Here is a 19,811-nt window from a genome sequence, read left to right on the forward strand (position 1 = left end):
GGCATCGTGCACTCTCTCTCTCTCTCTCTCTCTCTCTCTCTCTCTCTCTCTCTCTCTCTCTCTCTCTCTGTTTCTCTACACCCACGTTGTCCGCGTGCTTGACATGGCCGCCTGGCCAGAATCCGGCCCAGAAGATGTGCACCGTGGCAAGCGAAAACATGGCAGAAAAACAACCAATTTTAACTTATTTTTAAAACACCATCGCCTTAACACATCGAATGAAGTGCAAATTGAATTAATGAATGTTTTATCACACCACAACAATGCAGAGCCGTAGGGTTTGACTAATGTTTTGTTGATAAATGCAACACCTATGTGCGGAAAGCTGATCTACAAAGTGTACGTATGTTGAAAGATCAGACCAGAGCAGAGCAGGCGGGTTAAAAAGTGCCCGCTTGTGTGATCCAGGTATTGGCGTAAGTTGTCTAATTTGTCGAGAATACCAATTAAATTTTACCAAATTAAATTTTACCAATTGATTCCAGTTGTTTGCCAAAATAAGTTAAGGCGTAAGTTAGCTAGTAAGATCAGGAAGGAGTTTCAGCATATTAGCACATGGCCGGCAGATTAACAGATCTATTTTCCTGCCCCAATAGCTTAATTTATGCCTTTAGTTAAAACTTACAGTGGATGCTACAGAAAGCCTTTTGTTAAAACGTTTAACATTTACCACTGTATTTTGGAAAAGACCTCACTTATGACGCTTGATTATAGTGATAGTCATCCTTCATCTTTGATTAGCTTAGCTACTTTTACCAATAAACTCCAACACCATACAACGGAAGCACCTGTCGCAAATGAACGAACCGCTTCGTTGCTTTTAAAATGGAAATCCTACCAAACACGACAACATTAAGCAATTCCAGCCTCCCGGTCCAGCTTTATATGGTACAATTTGTACAACTTACAACCGTTGGGCCACACCGCGTGTGCGATTAGTGTAGCATTTTATCGATATCTAAGTGCTTTCACTGGTTAATGAGCTATTTAAACTACTGAAAGGTCCATCAATTTTGAACATTTGAGCTTGTCACAGCCAGCTACTACGATACGCGATACACCTAGGGCTTTCCATTTGAACGGGAGTGAATAGGGCTGAAGAAACGCTACATGCGCGCCTATCGTTTGCTCTCGCTCACGCGCACGCACGCACGGTGCAATCGGTTATTTGAAGCTGGAACTGAAAAACTGCACTTGCTCAACATGCATCAAAACGGAGATTACACGGTGCAGCCGTGATGCATCCCTGCATAACCTCTTCTACTTCTTGTCTTCTCTGCAGTGGAATGCAAACGATCATCCGCTTTGGTCTTCTCGGGGCGTGTGGTATAGTGGTACCCGTGCCTAATGGTGGGGTCTCGTCCTATTCCATACGATTGGATGGAATCTATTTTCAGCTTGTTCGTCTACCCACACGGAAAACACATCCACCACACACACACACACGCGCGACAAGGAGGGCAGATTATTTCCATACCTTGGCGGGCGGCTCCGATCGTTTCTTGAGGATCGCGTTGTAGGATAAATCAATTTTCTCTTCACCGTTACTCGTCCCGGTATCTCCTGCTAAGGGTGTTGTGCATTCTGTATTTGTATTCGTCAATCTATACATACATCCCATAGGAATTGGTTATAATGCATCTGATGCTGTACCACTTGTACGTGTGTGTATGGGGGGGAGTTGGGTGCGATGTGTGGTATGGGTAGCTCATTAAATAGTGATCATGTGGAGGGGAGAGTTTTACTACGATGAAGGTGAAAATTGACGTTTCTTTCGTTGCCTTCAAGAACAGTTCGTGTTTTCGAGTTTGTTTAACTGTGAGATTTATTTCGATGGATGTTATTTATTTATTTAATACTCAACGCTACAAGATTGTTTGTCGGTTGTATTTCAAATGTAATTGATTATTATTCAAAATTCTACTTAAGAGCTTATAGTAAAGTCCCATAGTTCCATAAGTACTCTATTCCACTCTAGCCAATTACAGGTTCTATCCTTTAGGCTCTTTCCTCGTGACGAACACTTGCCAAAAAGCTTCTCAAATATGGATGTGGAAGACGGACTAAGCCATTATTAAGAATCTCTCCCTTGTTGGCAATTAAAAGCAATCTGTTGCATCGTAACATTATGGTGTTAATAAAACGAAGCGAATTAAACGTATGGCTGGCACGTGCTCAACTGTAAACAATGCCCCTTACGTCTTTTAGATTTGTTAATGTATTTGAATTAATTTGAATACTGCAATATAAATATTTTTCCAATCCAATAAGGAAATTTTCGTTCTATGACGTAGTATTTGATCATTTTCCTACTTTATGGCCAGCACTACTTTCTTTGATTCCTATCTCACCAATAGCTTCACGTTTCACGTAGCGAATTTCCAATAGGTTGACAGAATCCAATTTCAAATTTAAATTTTTATGAAAACATACGGAAATCTTTCAAACGGTCAAGGAAGTTTGAAATATTTCACCAAACGCGAAGAACAGATTGACATTCCTACCCCTCAACACGCAGAACGTCAATGGTGACGGATCGAAATCTGCTTTTTCCCTTTTGCTATTTTTCAAAACAAAACATCATCACCGCTAGCACGAGAATTCTGCACCTCGGTGAATATTCCATAACACTCCAGCAAACACAATCACCTCTCATTTTCGCCATGATGACGTCCAAAGTTTTGGTGAACAAATTTTCCTCCTCCATCCGGCACGTGTATGTTGTCAATTTCGGTAAGTTTCATCGCTAGTCCCGGATAAATCTCATCTTTGCGCAGCATCCCCCGCTGCGTACATATTTCACCACGCTTGCAATCGTACGGTACTTCTAAATACCGCAATGCGTATGGTTTGCCCCACTACAACATCAGCTGTTCCTACTGCCCTATGGTCTCTTCCCATCATAGTTCCCTCGCTGTCTTTCTCGACGAACAAACCACCGTCGGACAAACCGGTCAGTCCGCGGATGGAGGAGTTCCAGAAGAAGCTGCGCGAAAAAACACCCATCGGCAAGCTGGACGAGATCGTTGGCAAGCATCCGTACCAGGAGAAGGAACCGCTCGAGCCGTGGCCAAACAACACGAACCCAAACACGGGCGAAATCGGTGGACCGAAGGGACCGGAACCGACCCGGTACGGGGATTGGGAGCGCAAGGGGCGTGTTACAGATTTTTAGGAAAACAAACAAAACAGAACAGATTGCACATGCACACGCACACGGAGTGGGCATGTATAACTTATTTTACTACTTTATAGTACGGTTGGATGTTAGCATTTAGCAAAGTTTGCATCACGTTCAAGAGATGTTAGAATAGGGTCAGCAAGATGTTAGTAGCGATTTTCTTCAAACTACACAACACGTGTTATGTCATCGTTGTTAGTACAGGTGGGTAAACTCAAATCAGCTCGTCTTGTTGCACATCAATAAAGAAGGATGTATTTTTCGGAAGTCGTCAGCAGTAGTAAAATCATTTACTGTTTTTACCTTGCTTTACCTTATTGGGCGCCCGGCGCTCCCATCACACGCTGGATCATTTTCTCGCTAAGCTCCCACAGGCTTTGCTGCAGCTGCTCGTTTCTGGATGCACCGGACGGCTCACAGACGTAGCAGTTGTTGAAGTACAGTGCAGTCAAGCCGGTCAGCTCGTACGCTGTTGCACAGTAAACAGTGGTACTGGCCGCTTGTTGCTAAAACAAATGGTACCAGATTATTGAAATGGTTATCGATAAACGGTTGAGATGGGAATCGTTTCTTACCAGCGATTTTGTAAACGGACGAACCAGCCCAAATAGGAAGCGATAGAACCACCAGTTTCGAGACAGGGCCGACGAAACCATATTCCCCGGATGGAGCACAAACACCGCGATGCCTCTGGATTTCCAGCGCTGAAATGAGAAATAAAAGGTTTTTTTAAATAAAAGCCAATCTTTTTGAATGATTCCCACGAAATTTTAATCCCCATCTCACAGAATATTATTTTCACTTTCGTGCGAATTTCACCCGTAGAAATTCCAATCACTCGTCCAAGATGGCGGCTGACACACCGGCTCGATCCAACCCGCCCGCCCGTGCGCACCGCGATCCAACCTGATGACAGCTGCCACACGCAAACTGACAGCAGTGGATCCATTTTGCAATCCTTTTGAAATCTGCACCACGTTACACGGTGTGGTGCAGTACAGGAGCCTCAAAATCTCTACAATCGGTGAACTCAACATTGCGTGCGTCCCGGTTTGCGGAACAGTCCACCAGCGATCGCCAGTTTGAACCTCATCACAACAGAAAAACGACGAACAGAAAGCGACACAAAAGCCTCCACCATCTGTCCCAAGAACCGAGAGAGTGAGCGAGAAAGAGACAGTGCCGCAGTCGTCGTGTGCTCCAGAGCTCTGTTCGTGTGCTGTTTTCTGTGCAAGGTAATAGAAATAAATCTCACCATCGGTGCGTGCGTGCGTGTGCCCATGAGAGTGTGTGTGTGCGCTCGGGTTCACATGCGTGCGTGAGAGACACCGTGGCTCACAAAAAGAAAGACTAGGAGCAAAGGGAAGAGAGGCAATAAGGGTTGCTGTCTGCTGTGCGCAGGCAATTATGTGTGGCGTGTAGGGGCCGCAGGAGCGGGAGAGGAGCTGTCTCGTTGTCCCCCACCCGGAACGTCGACGGGTGACGGATTTATTCGGACGGGGTGAACCACTATCGCCCGTCATTTTGGGGCCGTCTCGTCATCAGCCAACCTTTCCTCACGCAGAGCGCTGTGAGAGAGACAGAGAGAGAGCGAGAGAGAACCGTTTCGAGGGGAGCTCTGTTCTTCAGGCTGCTAGATTAGTGAGATTGCGTATTTTAAGGTAATACGCCACCGCACACACCATGAGGGCGGTTCTTGTACTTGTCCCGTGGTCAATGAGATTATTCATAGAGTGCGAATGAAGTTGCGAAAAGCAAGCGATGCCTTGCGCCCGGTCATCGCAACGCACACTGCTCCGTTCTCACCTGTGTGTCTGAAACCGGAAAGAGAGCGTAATGTAACCCCCTCGCTCTGCCCTCCTCTAAGCTCCACCAGCACCTTACCGACGTGTCGACGAGGCACCGATGGGGTGTAAAGTCCATCGTGGATGGATTTTTTTTGTAACAGAGAGAAGACAATTTCCAAAGCAAAATTGCAACTGCTTTCCTCCTACTGCTTGTGCCTAACCAGTCGCCAAGTAGGCAATGGAATTTGTTATCCCTTTTCTTCCCGTCTTGTTCCCTTCATAAATCAGTGGTTTCAGTGTTAGAAATTACTTTAAAAAATTCAACACAAATTCAATATGAAACATCTTTTAATGTTAGAAAATGATTGAAAAAGTGTTACAAATTCCGGTAGTGCCTCCAGCAGCAAAAATTGGATAGAAAACGCTACCCTAAACTGTCACTGCACAAGGGAACGGTGAAGCAGAGCGGGAGAGAGCGAGATAGAAACAGACAGGGATAACGGGTTGGTTGCTGGAGGAGGAGCAGCAGCAACAGCAATAGCAGCTGTCATTTTAACCACGCACGTGTGCGTAATTTCCTCCCCTGTTTGCCATTGACGAGCGGGGGCCGCCGCCTTTCATTGTATGAAAGGGCCCGCTGGTAGGTGAGATTGTTTTTGTTCAGCTCTGGCAGGAGCCGGAGACAAAAGAACAGACGGAAACGGCTAGGCGAGGGGCCGATAAACCAGGGCGCACAAAACAACGATCACCGCGTGCGCAATCATCGGTGGGGGCTTCTTCTTCTTCTTCTTGCAAAGGATATTAGCCAGACAGAGGAGTGTTGTCAGTGTGTCTTGGTCTTGCTACTACTACGCAACGAACTCTAAAAGACCCCCCCAAAAACGGTCCCCGCGTGAATACACTAGGTGAGTGATTGTCGTCGGCCCGTGTTACTACAGCGAGACACAGACTGCGAGAAGAAGAAAAAATCAGAAAACGAAACCTCTCCGCGTGTGTGCGCTGCAATGGTGTTGGAATGGAATGCCGTCAGCAGCAGCAGCAGCGGTCGGTGTGTTGGTGATGGTAGAGAGCCGTGTGTCGTGTTGCTCAAAAGAAAAGTGAATCTTCTCGGTGCTGGTGGTGCGCCTCCGTGTAGCGAAACCGTGTGTAATCTATAAAAAAGTGTGCGTATTCTTACACGTTTTTCGTGCGTGTGTGTGTGTGTGTGTAATTTACAGTCACGGCGGATCGCGAAACCCGCACGGGAAAGGTCCCAAAAACACACACACTCTCTCTCTAACACAAACGGGAGCCCAAGGATTACAAACGGCGATTCCCGTCGTCCGGCCAGTGTGTGCACGGGCTTGCTTTGCCTCTGCGTGTGTGCTACGTGTCACAATTGTTTGTGTGTGTTTCTGTGTGTGCGTGTGCGTGATTCGTTTCCCATTGTACAATGCCTACTGCAGGATTTCGACACGATACGAAGTCGAACCGAACAGTGAGCGCGCGTGTTAACAGAAATCCCGCGTGCCCTTTACACCCAATGGGGGTTGCTTTGATGTGTCCGTACGGGAGGCGTTCTGCGTGTGTGTGTGTGTGTCTATGTGTGTGCGCGCGTATGGCTGTATCTGCCGTCTTGCTCACATGTGCTATGGAATTTTTGCTCCGTTCTAGGTCATTCACGACGGGTTTCGGTGCGAAACTCTGCGGGCTCTAGCAGACGCACAGCAAAAAAAAAAACATCACACACACAGCGACAAGAAGGCATTCACCACCTTGTGAGAGACGACGTGGTGACACAGACGAAAAATCGCACCAAAATTCGCAAACGCAACAACACACGTACACACTGAAACGCACAGAAGCACACAACGTTTCCGCGAATCCGCACACACTCAAACATGCAGTGCAGCGATATCATCCATTCCCGCATGGGATTCGGTGCTTGTGTGCGTGTGTGTGTGTGTGTGTGTGTGTGATGCATCCGTCGTGTGTCATAAGACTGCACAGCGCTCCCCATTTTTGATTGCCTTCGATGACATTGCACTACTTTTGCAAGTGCAATTATGACCCAAAACTTAAGACGAAATATCGTAGCCTGCTTCTACTTCTATGAAAGTTGATGCGTCATTTACCGCAAGCGAGTTGGTGCACGTAACAGAGGGGACGGGCGCGGGGGGAGCTACCCACAAAACCGTGCACGTGTCGTTGTCTCCCCTCCGTGTGCACGATGCTGGCGGCGATGTGTAGTTCGCCTTTTTTGGGGAAGCGCATAGAAATTGCATAAGAGCATTGTGTCTGCACGTGGGTGTGTGCGTATGTGTGTGTGCACCTCATGACCGCGCGGGCGAGGGGTGGTGTTGAGAACGGAGAAGCGGGGTTTTGGGTTAAGCAAGAGAGTCTTTTTGTTTCGTGTATGTGAGAGAGAGAGAGAGAGCGCCATGGACGGAATCATGAATGAAACATGCCAACGTAGCGGATTTTTGTGTCTCTCCTCTTCCTGCTCCGTGTGTTCGAGTATTGTCCACCCGTTTTCGAGGGAAAAAGCATCCTAGCAAAGGATGCCCCTCTCTAACAAAAGGAGCAAATTGGCCCCCGCCATTGTTTGTGCTTGTCGCGCGCCCCACACCAGCCCGAGTTTCACCATCGTGTGTAATTGAACGGGCATTGTCTCTGGGCGGGTCTTATAATTCCTGAATTCGCCATTCATTTGCTTTGTTGATTTTTGTCGTCGGGTTTTGATGAAGCTTCCGGAAAAAAAGCAAACGGGATGTCTGTGCCTGCCTTTTTGCTTCGGGCAGCTAGTTTTCACAACACACACGTTCGCGGGAAGACATTCAATTGATAACGGGAATGTCTGTGATAGACACCACCACCGCCCCAGCGCACACGAGCCACAAATGATACGAATGTTGTGAGGCTGTGTGTGTGTGTGTTTAGTGTGGCAGCTTTGCATCCGTAAACATCGCCCATTGGAGGAAAGGACCCTGGGCACACACACACACTGTGTCTTGGAGGGGCCACGAGCGAACTAGCGGGGGACGACCTTTTCTAGGGCGAAAAACAAGAACATCTCTCTCTCTCTCCCTCTCTCTCTGTCTGTCTCTCGATAATTGTCCTCCTTTATGTGCCCGTTCTTGTTCGAACCGAGCAAATGCATCCCCTTTCTAGACGGTAAATGCATTCTGCATTTACAACAAAGACATTCCGAGCAACCGAGAGACTGCTGCGAGAAAGGGCCAAAAAACCTTTTCACCTATTTTCTTCGTAGAAAATCAAACCACCACCACCAAGACACACGCCGTGTTCGTCGTGTTGCATCGTCTCGTGCTTTACCTTTGCCGTATCGATTCGTCCTCTGAAGGTCGTGCTCTAGGGCTAGGGGGTTGTCTGACGTCCCCGTTTCCTAAACGATCGCTTCCTCTTCGTCTATTGCATTCGCACACACTCGTCCAGAGAGGAGGGAGTACACATCTTTGTCGTTTCTTAACGGTCGCAACGACCACGGAAGAAAATCACAAACTCACCCTCTCTCTTTTGCTTTCTTGCATGCCAATGCTGCATGTGTGTGGTGCTTTACTTCGGCATTTCTTTAGACAGCAGCAGCTTTCCAATTCATGCGCACGTGTGTGTGTGTGTCGGTGTGATGATCCAATGGAAAGTGCAATTCCAATTCCGCCGACAAGGAAAGGCTTTCTCTGTTGATCAGAGCAACAACGATGAGGAAGCGATGCAATGAGACTGGCTGATGTCATCGTTTCATATTTGATTTGAAATACAATTTAACAAAAAAAATAATGAATTGTCTCTTCAAACAGCATTGACTTAATGCCTGAATACATCCTCCTGCAGGTGACCTCAAATTCCAGCGTACACGTACACGAGCAGGCCGAAAATTACCCCAACACGCCATCGAATTTTAAAAAGAGAGACTGCCGAAGACCCCACGACTTTGGCCTATTGAAAGAGAAAAAATAGGGCAACGTTTACAGTTTTAAGCCGGTACGATCATCATCACCACCACCACCGCACTGCTCTCACCTGAATACCAGGTTTTGCAACGGGTTTAAAAAGATAGCGGATACACTGATGTGTGTGCCCCCCTCCACCACTCTTCCTTACCCACAAGAAGCAGCAGAAGAAACGGAATTCCAATCCACTTTAGCAGAGCGGGGGAAAATTGCAAACGGGAAAACTTTACACCGACTGACTTGGGCTTAATCCAACAAGAGCATTGCGAAGAGGAAAAACTTACTGCGAAGTGGTGAAGTGGAGAGAAGTGAAATGCATCACACGCAATCTTGCATCCAGCGGCATTGCATTGCGCGCATCACACAGGCACGCACGTGGACGCATTGGGCCCAACCGTCTTCCGCCCGGCCCGGCTTTTGAATGAAAGTTGCGCCCCAATGCGGTCTCGTGAGAAATCGAACCCGCCAACAACTATGTTGCGCAAAACGAGACTATTGCAGTGAAAACCGAATGATCTTCCATTGCAGTAGTTATTGATACCGCGAGACAAGACAGCGTTCGATCAAGCATGATGTGATCGAGCAACATGATCTTTGTTGTGTCACTGTGGCCTGAAAGCTCCCTTCCCTCAGAGAGAAGTAAACTACCATTACACTAGCTGCTGCTGCTGCTCTTGGGACATGCAAAAAAGACTTGCACGCGTGCAAACTTCTTCCCACACACACACACACACGAAACCTGCGCGCAAAAGAAGCATAAGAAGCCGCCGCCATAAGGTGGTGCAAAAATCCAACCCAAATGGTGTGCTGTCCCACACCACCTAGCAACAGGCCTGCACTTTTTCACTTGATTTCATTCGATTTTATCCCCCACTCGGCCTCCCCTACTCGTTGTTGCACACTTTGTTGCACTGCTGCGTGTGGAATTTTCGTTCAAATTGGGGCGCGCACAAAAAAATGGAAAATGGAAAAGAGCGAGACAAGGAGAGAGAAAACCCCAAGCAAGAGAGGGGCTTTCACACAATACCACACGCAATTCACCTGGTGGTGGTGGTGGTGGTGGCAACGCTATAGGTCGCTTTGGAGTCCGGTTTCCATTCCACCTCTCCCGAAATTGGTCCACAAACCTCTTTTTTTGTGCAGCACACACACACACACACCTCTCTTCGTCGTCTCCATAACGACCTTGACGCGAAATGTGCTAACAGTCGCGTAAAAGGGGTTTTGCTTAAAACTACACGGCCGGCGGAAGGAGGACAACCTTTTGGGGGTAGCAACACATACAACGCATCGCCCACCAGCAGCCAGTGTGTCTTGTTGAAGCAAAACTGCATTGAACGCGGGGCAAGTGGCAGCCTCTCTGGGTGTGACGGTGTGTTAACAGTAATTATCTAATTAAGTCAATGGAGGGAGAATGGAGGTAAGATGGGGGGCAAGCAAGAGCCGGTTGTTTCAGCATTCAGTAACCCGAGTACCCGAGATTTCACTTTCACCTGTAGCAAAAGCAAAGCGAAAAGCCAGAGCAGCCACGCGATCGTGTGCTCGCTCGCGATAGGAATATGCCACATAGACTCACACACACACACAGGGAGAGAACCGTCTTTGTATTCTCTTTTTGCTGTGATAAAACGACCAATTTAAATTAATGGGGAGATGGATTGTTATAAAAAAAAACCCAAGTTAGTTGCATTTTACCTGTATTTTAATTCTGCTTAATTACAGGGTTTTCCAGGGGTTTTCATAGTTGCGGAACACTTCGTTGACTCTTTCTTATTGGAAGTGAACTTCATATGATGGAAATTGGTCTCTATGGCACCCTTTTAGACAGGCGCCTCGGAAATTCCTATTGGATTTGTCCAACAAGTTTGCTATAGAGTCCAATTCCCATTACTTTTAGTTCATTTCACATAAGAAAGAGTCAATAAAGTGTCCCACAGCGATGAGAACTCCTGGTAAACCCTGTAATGATGATAAAAGGGGAAAAACAGTAGAAAATGAAGTTACTACCATCAACGCACATTCTCACCCACACATCATGTGTAAGACGGTGTAAACTGCACACCGCTACGAATGATAAAAATAGAAAAGAAAAGACACTGTCGTCGTCGTTGTCGTCGTCGCCCCCGCCGGTGTTAAACCATCACTGTAAGACAGGAAGACATAGAAATATCCTCCCATCATCATCATCATCATCAACGGCGAACACTATTGCAATTGAAACCCCCAGTGATGTTCTAATCGAAACAAAATCAGCTCTGTTCCAAGAAGAATGTCCCAGCAGTGTGGGAAGCTGTGTGGTGGCCCCAGAAGACCTCACACAACACCAAAAAACATTGCTTTTTTTCTTACGAGAGTAAGGAACGGCTGCGCACAGTAAAATGCGCAACGTCATATTGATAACACACACACATGTACGCACGCACGTACGCAAAGCGGCCAAAAGAGCCACAGTCAACTCGTTATCCACCAACAGGTGGTTTATTGGTGAACGTACTGCAACAATTTATCCTAATAATGTTCCTTTCTGTTTTTCTTTTTTTTCTCTTTAGACAAACACATCGGAAAGACGAGGCTGGTTCCTTCAATCCACACAAAATACTAATGGTGGTAGTGTGCTAGGTTCAGTACTTTAAGAGAAAACTGTGAAGCAAACATTGTGAATTGTCAAGTGTTAAAGCATAGCAGCGCGAACAAAGTACGCGATCACACACACATACGCGATCCTCACTGCCAAACTGCATTCGCATTCGCCATATACATAAAGTGTGAAAAACTCTGTGTTCCTCGTACCCAAATAGAGACTGTCCAATAGTGCGCTAAATACATACACATACAACTTCCACACTGCCAGGGCTTTTGCTCTACACACACACACACACAACGCGCGTGAGCCCCGGGAGGCAGTTTCGTTTCGCTTTACGGAAACGATTTGTGCAACCTGGAGGAGGGTGTGATCCAGTGTACGGAAGCGAACGAACGGAACACTAGAGGGAGCGGCAGCTTTACCCCCTTTCCAGCATGGCAACCGACAGTGGCGATGTCGCCACGCTGGCCCAATCAGCGGTGGCGGAAAAGCGCCAGGAGGAGGACAACAACAACAAGATCGACCTTGTAGCGGATGCGGTAACGAAGCTGTCCATAAACGGTACCGCACCGGTGGCGGCGGACGCAAATGGTGAAGCGGAGGAGGAACCGGGCACCACCGAACCGTCGGACAACGCGCTCAACAACAACGATGGAGGTGGCGGCGGCACTGCAGCGACCGGGAACAACAATAACGCCTCGGATCCGGCCACTCCGACCACGCCGACCGGTGGGCTGTCGATTGGCAAGCGCATCCGCCGCACGTCCGAGAAGCTGAACGAGGATGCGGTGAGCTGTGTGCGCAAGAAGTACTCGCTCGATCTGCTGCTGTCGCTGAAGGATTCGGCGATTGGGCGCGAGAAGCCCACCACGATACCGGACGTTTGCAAATCGCTGCTCAAGTCCAGCCCGGGCACGTTCGTGTCCTCCGCACGGCACATGGGCGGTCGTGGTGGCGGCGGCGGTGGTGGTGGTGGTGCTGGCGCCGTCAGCGGACAGGACAACTCGCTGCTGCCGTCGTTCATGAAGAGCATGGGCTTCGGCGGCCCGATGCCGTCAGCGGGCGAAGGGAGCGGAATGGATAGCCCGTCGGGCGGTGGCCGGCCGCCCATGAACCGCAACCTGTACCGTGGCCGGCTGTCCGCGAAGGAGATGTCGACCCGCACCGGCGCAATGGCGGGCGGGGACGACACGGACGGGCAGATGATCAAGGTGAACCTGAACATTAGCGAGGAGGTGAAGCTAAAGTCCTCCTCGAACGCGTGGAAACCGTCCTTCATGCAGCCGAAGGTGGCGGCCGACCCGGAGACGGAAAAGACCCAGAAGCTGTCGCGCGAGTTCCGCAGCGCGCTCAACAAGCTGACGCCGGAGAACTTTGGCGTGCTGAAGGAACAGATCAAGGCGCTCACGATCGACACGGAAGAGCGGCTGACCAACTGCATCAAGATCCTGTTCGAGAAGGCCATCATGGAGCCGAACTTTTCCGACACGTACGCGCAGCTGTGCCGGGAGCTCGGCACAGAGATCAAGGTTAGCCCGAGCGGTGCGACCGGGCAGGTGATGAGCCTGAAGCGCGTGCTCATCTCCCAGTGCCAGGCGGAGTTCGAGAAGCATCGCACCGATTGCAAGCGCAACACGAAGCTGCAGCAGGAGAACGACAAGCGCACGGAGGCGGGCGAACAGACCGCGGAACAGACCGAGGACATGAAGATGGAGCTGGAGGAGCAGACGAACCGCATCCGGAGGCGAGCGCTCGGCACGATCCGCTTCATCGGTGCGCTGTACAAGCAGGAGCAGCTGAGCGCGAACATTATGCTCAAGTGCATCATGCAGCTGCTGCAGGACGACGTGCTGGACGAGGAGTCGCTCGAGTGTCTGTGCAAGCTGCTGACCACGATCGGCGTGCGCATTGAGGCGACCGCCCAGGACTCGTCCGGCACGCTGCAGGAGTGCTTCAACAAGCTGCAGCGCATCTCGGAACGTCAGATACTGCTGCCGAACGGGGAGCCGGTGTGCAATCGCATCCGGTTCATGATCATGGACCTGCTCGACCTGCGCAAGGATAAGTGGCGAGGGAGACTGGCCCAGGCGGCGCCGAAAACGCGCGAGGAGATCCAGCGCGAGGTGGAGGCGGAGGAGAACAAGAACTGGCTGCTCAGCTACAAGCTACCGCGCGGTGGCGGTGGAGGTGGTGGTGGCGGCGGTGGTGGTGGTCGTGGAGGTGGTGGTGGTGGCGGCGGCGGCGGTGGCGGTGGTGGCGGAAGTGCACAGAAGAACAAGCGCATGGTCGATGAGGATGGGTTTATGCTGCCGGCCAACTCGCGCAACAATGCCTGGACCATGCTATCGATCGATCCGAAGAAGATAAACATTTCGGTACGTATATCGTGGTGATGATCCAGACCAGTGCTGCAAAATGTCATGAACATCACGAGATATTCACAAACGAAATCAATGAACATATCCGTGGTAGCTTGATGCTCATTGCTGACACTCAATCAAAGTGCGTCATGAAATGCCGAAAACGACATGCAGCACTTTTTCAGTCATCAACACTCATGTCTGAAACGAAGTTCAAATCAGCTCACCAACTAAGCTCAACAACTGAGATGGTCAGAGGTGAAACTCACGACATTTTTTGTCAGCGATAATCACGGCATTCCTAGAATATACTTGGCGTGTGGTCCTGAGCAACAAAATAGACATTTTTTCTCGCTCTGTCTGCTTTGATTGTCTGTCGAGTCAAACAGAGCGAGAAAGCACGTTCATTTTGTTTCCTTGAACCACTAGACACAAACACAACATTCGCAACCAAGTGACTGACCAACTGTTTGAGTCTCACCTCTGATCATCACAGTAGAGTTCGTGACGCTGACATGATTTTGTTTCAGCCGGAATTTGGCATGACTATGTCATCACTGATCACATTTTGTAGAAGTGATCACTGTAAAAAAAATCATGACATAGTAACTGACCAAGCGATGGTCGCAAAAATGTCACGAAGCATTGGTCACGCCGATAGTTTAGAGTATCAGCTCTGATCATCATAATACGAGTACGTGACGCTGATATGGATTTTGTTTAAGTCAGATTTTTCAGACATCAGACATTGACAGTGACATTTTGCAGCACTGATCCAGACAAGAGTGGGATGAGGTGAATTGGGGTTTTGTTTAACGTTTTGCTGTTTTTTTGTCCCCTCTCCCACAGGCACCTAAACCGCAGACTGGTGAAACGCGCCTCGGATCGGCCTCCATGTTCCAGGGCTGGGGTGGAAAAACAAACAACGTGTTCGCGTCCCTCAACATTGACGAGTCGGCTGCCCAACCGCCAAGCTTCTTCGGTGCGTCCGGTCCGATGGGTGGTGGCAGTAGTGGTGGTGGTGGTGGTGGAAGTGGCGGAAGTGGCGGCAGCGGTGGTGGTGGACGAGGAGGTGGTGGTGGTGGAGGTGGTTCCAAGGGTTCGCAATCCCACAAAAAGGGTGGCGGCGGCGGCGGTGGCAACAACTCTAAAACGCCCCATTACCTCGGCCGAACCAGCAGCCACTTGTGATAGGGCAATCATCAGCAGCAATGATCGATCGACACCGAACAGCAGCACTAACCCCCCGGCCATCATCATCCACGTGCAATGAGGTAACAGTGGAGAGAGAGAGAGAGAGAATGGGAGAGAAACACACAGCAGCCAAGGAGTGCGGCTGCAAAATTGTGAAGCGCTGGCGCAGAAATGATCGAGAAAATCACGAGGAGAAGCTAAATTTGCTGCGAAAGATGAGGGTAGATGATGGAGGTGCACGAGTGGGGCTGCTCTGTTTTGTTTACGCTACTACCACATCCCAATTGCGCTTTATTTTTGACACAATTTCGGTAGGTCCGGTATCGCAGTCAGTGGGTTTTTAACTTACGCCTCAAAACACACGAAACGGTCGAACGGGGGGGTCGCGCCTCCTTTTCTCATTGTGACATAGGGAAAGGGGCGAAGATTTGCATGAGGGCACCAGGGTTTACTACAGGGCCTACTACTGAGAGAGATGAGATCAAGATTAGATCTTCGTCTTCGCCTAGGTTTCGTCCCGCAGCAGATATACCTCTGTGTGTATCTGGTAGCCTGTTTGTGTGTGTATGTATGTGTGTATGTAACTCTTTTCGTACAGTTGGCTTTTTTGGGTAGGCACATTTTATGATGAACGCATTAAAATTCAATGTATCGCTCTACGCACTCAATGCACTCAATGGGGGAACCAGCAGCAAAACATAATGCAGTGGGCTGGATCACTGTTTAGTAAACCTTTATCTGCACACTATAACTGTTACTATTGCAAATTCTGTGGTTTCCGTCTCCCTCTATTTCTCCTTTTAAAAGGGTTTATTTTCACGTTAATTTCCCACTTGTTCTTTTCCTGTAAATCTAAAGTAAAGGTTTTGACTATCTAAAGTGCGAGGTTGTACAGAAGAAGCAGAAGAAGAAGAAGAAGACACGCAAAAAACCCCGCGTTGATACTAATGCTAACATGATATTGATGATATGATGGAAGAGAGCGTGAGGGGGTGAGATAGAGAAATGATTGTGTTTTCCTTCCGCTATTAATTTTTATAACCTTCCATACAAGAAAAAAAGAGAAAAATCCAGCCGCAAATAGGAAAACAGTTGAACGACGCGAGGGAGAATGTGTTTTCATGAAACAAAACAAAAAAAAGAAGCAGAGATATACTCGATAAAAAAGAAGCCGTACTAATATGTATACATTAGTTGATTAGTTAGGACGCAAAACCGATTAAAAATTGAGAAGCGAGGCGATATCTTTAAGATCCTCTCTACCATCCCCCCGCCCCCGACACACAAACACACACACGGTTCTAAGCCAAAACATGCAACAATTGGTGCGGTTGCAGTATGAAACATTTAAAGCAGAAACTGCTTCCATAAGTACAGTGTTCCCAGCAGACTGTGTGAACTGTTAAACAAAAAAGAAGAAAAAAGCTAACCGTTTAAAAAACAAAAGTATGGCACAGAACGGCGGATTGGGTAAAGCAGCATTAATATATACATGAATGAGCAAAAAAAAAAAAAGGGAAAGCAAAGCAGAAATAGCACCATATATATTAGCAATATAAACCATACATTATATATAAACCACATGAGAAAACAAGAAACAACGTGTTTGATGAATATAGACTAAAACAAAGGAAGAGGAGGATGGTGCTGCTCCTCGCAGGAAACATGCAACAGTGCAACCTGGTTCTTCCCGTAAGCCTCTGTGGCCCAGAATCTAGGGGCGCAGTTCAAAAAAGAGCAAGAAGACACAGTTTCAGGTACGATGCATGAAAAAGCATGAACTTATAAAAATATGAATCGTACCTCTTACCAAGAGCCACATTAAAACAGTGTAAAATGGGGATGTGCGCAAACAACAACAATAGGGGAATTATTACTCTTCAGTTAATATAACTTTTTTTTGTTGAATATTTACAATATCAAAACGCGCATTGTGCTTTCGCTGATCGTGTGTCGTTGGACGCTAAGCATTAGCGCGCAGCCTCCTCTTCCGTCAAACAAAGAGGTCAAACATCTGCCCTCCCCCCCGGAACACATTAGTTAGTACCGCAGCCAGAAGAATGTAACAAACAAATAGACAAACAAATATTGAGCTGAAGGGCAAACAAAAAAAAAAAAGCTGGATAAGCAGCAGGAACACACTACTTACTATAACTACTACTTGTAAGCTACATTAGATGATAATTTAGGGTTTTAAAATGAATTTGGAATTGGAGGTTGAAGGAAGATTTGATGTACGCCGGTGGAAACTACGCTCCACTCATATCGCAAACAGCCAGCAACCAAGTGGTGGTGGCACATGTGGGTTGTCTTTATACATAAACCATCTCTTCCAAGAAGTAACTACAATACGCGCTGCTACTACTGTTATTACTAGCAAACACACACACACACTGCCGTCTGGAATAAAGGAATGCCAGATGGTACCAATTCGAGGGAAAAAACGCATTCGATTGTGCGATTATGCGATATGATGGGATGTGGTGAAGCAGCAGCCTGCAGTTAATAAACATGTTGTACCGTGGCGTACACGTGTCATGTGTGGTACTAGAGAGAGAATAAAAAAAACAATACCTCCACAGACTACGTACGCGTGCGAGGACCCCGAGAACACCGACCGGCTTGGGGTCCCAAAATGTAGCATTATATGAAATATGAAATGGGTTTCTTTAGCTATCAAAAATAGTCTCTAACGGACGGCCGGACGGCACTCATGCTCTGATGATGATGGTGATGATGATGATAATGATGATGAGCTGAAGTTCCCCTACAGGGACGGGCCCGTGCTAGCAGCAGTTATATGGCATATATTATTATGATTAACTATAATCTCCACTTTCCCTTTTGCGCAAGAAGCTACGGCTGAATTGGACCTTCCCGTTTCCCTCCTTCTTCCCATCCATACAAACTGTTACTTTCTATCTATTGTTCTTTGTTTTTCGTTCTACTTTCCCCCCCTTTTCTTCGGTCGGTTAATTAGTGTAAGGAAACATGTAAACGGTACGCGGTTACAGTGTAAATAAACGACAGTCGCCTCCATTTGTAATAGCAAGCAAGTAAGGCCGGCTTTTCATTGCTTTGGTTGCCTAGTAATAATATCACAGCACGCTTTGTTTCGGGATCGCTACGGAACAGCCAAACTTACGTCCACGTAGGCCATCCACAACGATAGCGGACGACTCTTGCCTGGGGAACATGGATTGTGGCACGAAACCCGAAACCGTCAAAAGAGAACCCCACCCCCCTCGATCGATGAGTCGCCATTAAGCAACCCAGATAAGATAAAACATCAGCAGATAGCGGAACGGAAGAGACGGCACTCACCTTAGCCAGCTCCATCGCGAACAGGACGTTGCACAGCTTGGAGTTGTTGTACGCGATCATGCTCCAGAACTTGTGCTGCGGTGGGCAGAGGTCGGTTTCGCTCAGTCCGCCGGCCGGCAGTGTGGCCATGCGGTGCGACTCGGACGACACCACGACGATGCGCGTCGTGTGATCGAACAGCTCGGACAGCAGCGTCGTCAGGTAGTGGTGAGCCAGATGGTTCACCTGGAATGTGCGTTCGAAGCCGTCCTCCGTGATGGAATGGGGCAGGGCGAAGACGCCTGCGTTTAGTATCAGCATATCGATGTGCCTGGAGAGGTGAACACGCGAGAGGAGAATGTAAGGACAATTCGTTTGGGATACTTTTCATTTATAAAAAAAACACTTACTTGTACCCTTTTTTCACCTCTTCCGCCGCTTGCTTGGTGGAGCGCAGGCTGGCCAAATCCAGCGGCACAAACTTGCACCGCTGGCCGGCCGCTTCCTTCTCCACCCGCAGCTTATCGATCGCGGCCCGGGTCGCCTGCTCATCGCGACAGGCAAAGATAATCTCGCACCCGTGCAGTGCGAGCGAGCGCGCCGTCTCGTACCCGATGCCGGTGTTGGCCCCGGTAATGAGCGCCACCTTGCCGTTCAGATCGCGCCCGTGCAGCACCTGCAGCGCGTTCGTGCCACCGTCGAACCGTTGGCGCAATTCGCTCAACCGCTCCGGCGCTTCCTCGACGGCAAACGCGAGCCTCGGATCGGTGTACGATTTGCGCTGCGTTTTCTCCTCCACAAAGATCACCTTCCGGGTGTCCTCCTCGATTTGGCGCGTCCAGCCGATCGGCAGCTCGCCGGATACGCGCTTCATTTTCCCGGTCCGTGGGTGTGTCCACTGGGTGCTTTTGCTTTGATGGCTAGAAAACGGGATTGGATAGCATACGGTGGTCAGCACTAGGGAGGGGAGGTGGCATTTAAGAGCAACGGTACTTACTTGACGTAGTAAACAAAACCATCGCTAGTGGCACGCTCCTCCCATGCTGGCGGCAGCTCGTCCTCCGAGTCGGATTCCGGCAACATAGCAGGCATTTGTAGGGGCTTTTAGGATAACACACGCGAAGGAATGAAAATGAATTGTCGTCGCTCGAGCACAGGACGGTAGATGCAGACACTTTACTTGACGTACACTGGGCAAGTGGCAGACGAATCAGCTGGCAGAGACAAGCGCCAGTGTCAACAAAACACCGGCATGCAGGGTTGCTTACCTATTCTCGTCTGTTTGTGACGTGATGTCGCCAAATGTCATGTCAAACAATAACAATATGACATTTTTGTAGCAAAAAACCAAGGATAATGTATTTAGAAGGTTGATTTTTATCGCTTTTGCTGGGCGACATTTTGGGGGACATCTGTCACTTTCTGCATACAAATTTCATTACCCCGCACCAG

At 48.5% G+C, this 19,811-nt stretch overlaps 3 protein-coding genes across 5 annotated transcripts; 2 read left to right on the forward strand and 1 right to left on the reverse strand.

The window, feature by feature from the left end:
• The first annotated feature begins 2,549 nt into the window (after window positions 1–2,549).
• On the forward strand, window positions 2,550–3,448 carry LOC120905239 (succinate dehydrogenase assembly factor 4, mitochondrial). Its single transcript, XM_040316130.1, has 2 exons — window positions 2,550–2,733; window positions 2,907–3,448. The coding sequence occupies exons 1-2, from the start codon at window positions 2,664–2,666 to the stop codon at window positions 3,173–3,175; spliced, it is 339 nt and encodes a 112-aa protein (XP_040172064.1). The 5' UTR covers window positions 2,550–2,663; the 3' UTR covers window positions 3,176–3,448.
• LOC120905238 (WW domain-containing oxidoreductase) lies at window positions 3,404–19,578 on the reverse strand. Its single transcript, XM_040316129.1, has 5 exons — window positions 19,357–19,578; window positions 18,770–19,279; window positions 18,381–18,690; window positions 3,757–3,885; window positions 3,404–3,687 (listed from the first exon to the last, which is right to left on the reverse strand). The coding sequence occupies exons 1-5, from the start codon at window positions 19,449–19,451 to the stop codon at window positions 3,496–3,498; spliced, it is 1,236 nt and encodes a 411-aa protein (XP_040172063.1). The 5' UTR covers window positions 19,452–19,578; the 3' UTR covers window positions 3,404–3,495.
• LOC120905236 (eukaryotic translation initiation factor 4 gamma 3-like) lies at window positions 4,113–18,112 on the forward strand. 3 transcript variants are annotated; one of them, XM_040316126.1, is made up of 3 exons: window positions 4,113–4,416; window positions 11,468–13,877; window positions 14,712–18,112. In XM_040316126.1, exons 2-3 carry the CDS (start codon window positions 11,937–11,939, stop codon window positions 15,051–15,053), a joined length of 2,283 nt encoding a protein of 760 aa, XP_040172060.1. In that variant the 5' UTR covers window positions 4,113–4,416; window positions 11,468–11,936; the 3' UTR covers window positions 15,054–18,112. The 3 variants fall into 3 exon arrangements, with proteins under 3 accessions (XP_040172060.1, XP_040172061.1, XP_040172062.1); XM_040316127.1 differs by lacking the exon at window positions 4,113–4,416 and adding an exon at window positions 5,501–5,873; XM_040316128.1 differs by lacking the exon at window positions 4,113–4,416 and adding an exon at window positions 5,998–6,129.
• Window positions 19,579–19,811: the final 233 nt, after the last annotated feature.

Source organism: Anopheles arabiensis, chromosome 3 (assembly GCF_016920715.1).
Source record: "Anopheles arabiensis isolate DONGOLA chromosome 3, AaraD3, whole genome shotgun sequence".
Lineage (NCBI taxonomy): Eukaryota > Metazoa > Arthropoda > Insecta > Diptera > Culicidae > Anopheles > Anopheles arabiensis.

Excerpts from the sequence above, each read along its gene's own strand:
- LOC120905239 (XM_040316130.1), top strand. The coding sequence starts at position 2,664 with ATGATGACGTCCAAAGTTTTGGTGAACAAATTTTCCTCCTCCATCCGG. Across the intron at positions 2,734-2,906 it reads CGTGTATGTTGTCAATTTCG|TTCCCTCGCTGTCTTTCTCG; the intron begins GTAAGTTTCATC and ends TTCCCATCATAG.
- LOC120905236 (XM_040316126.1), top strand. The coding sequence starts at position 11,937 with ATGGCAACCGACAGTGGCGATGTCGCCACGCTGGCCCAATCAGCGGTG. Across the intron at positions 13,878-14,711 it reads CGAAGAAGATAAACATTTCG|GCACCTAAACCGCAGACTGG; the intron begins GTACGTATATCG and ends CCTCTCCCACAG.
- LOC120905238 (XM_040316129.1), bottom strand. The coding sequence starts at position 19,451 with ATGCCTGCTATGTTGCCGGAATCCGACTCGGAGGACGAGCTGCCGCCA. Across the intron at positions 19,280-19,356 it reads GGTTTTGTTTACTACGTCAA|CCATCAAAGCAAAAGCACCC; the intron begins GTAAGTACCGTT and ends CCCGTTTTCTAG. Across the intron at positions 3,688-3,756 it reads GTCCGTTTACAAAATCGCTG|CAACAAGCGGCCAGTACCAC; the intron begins GTAAGAAACGAT and ends CATTTGTTTTAG.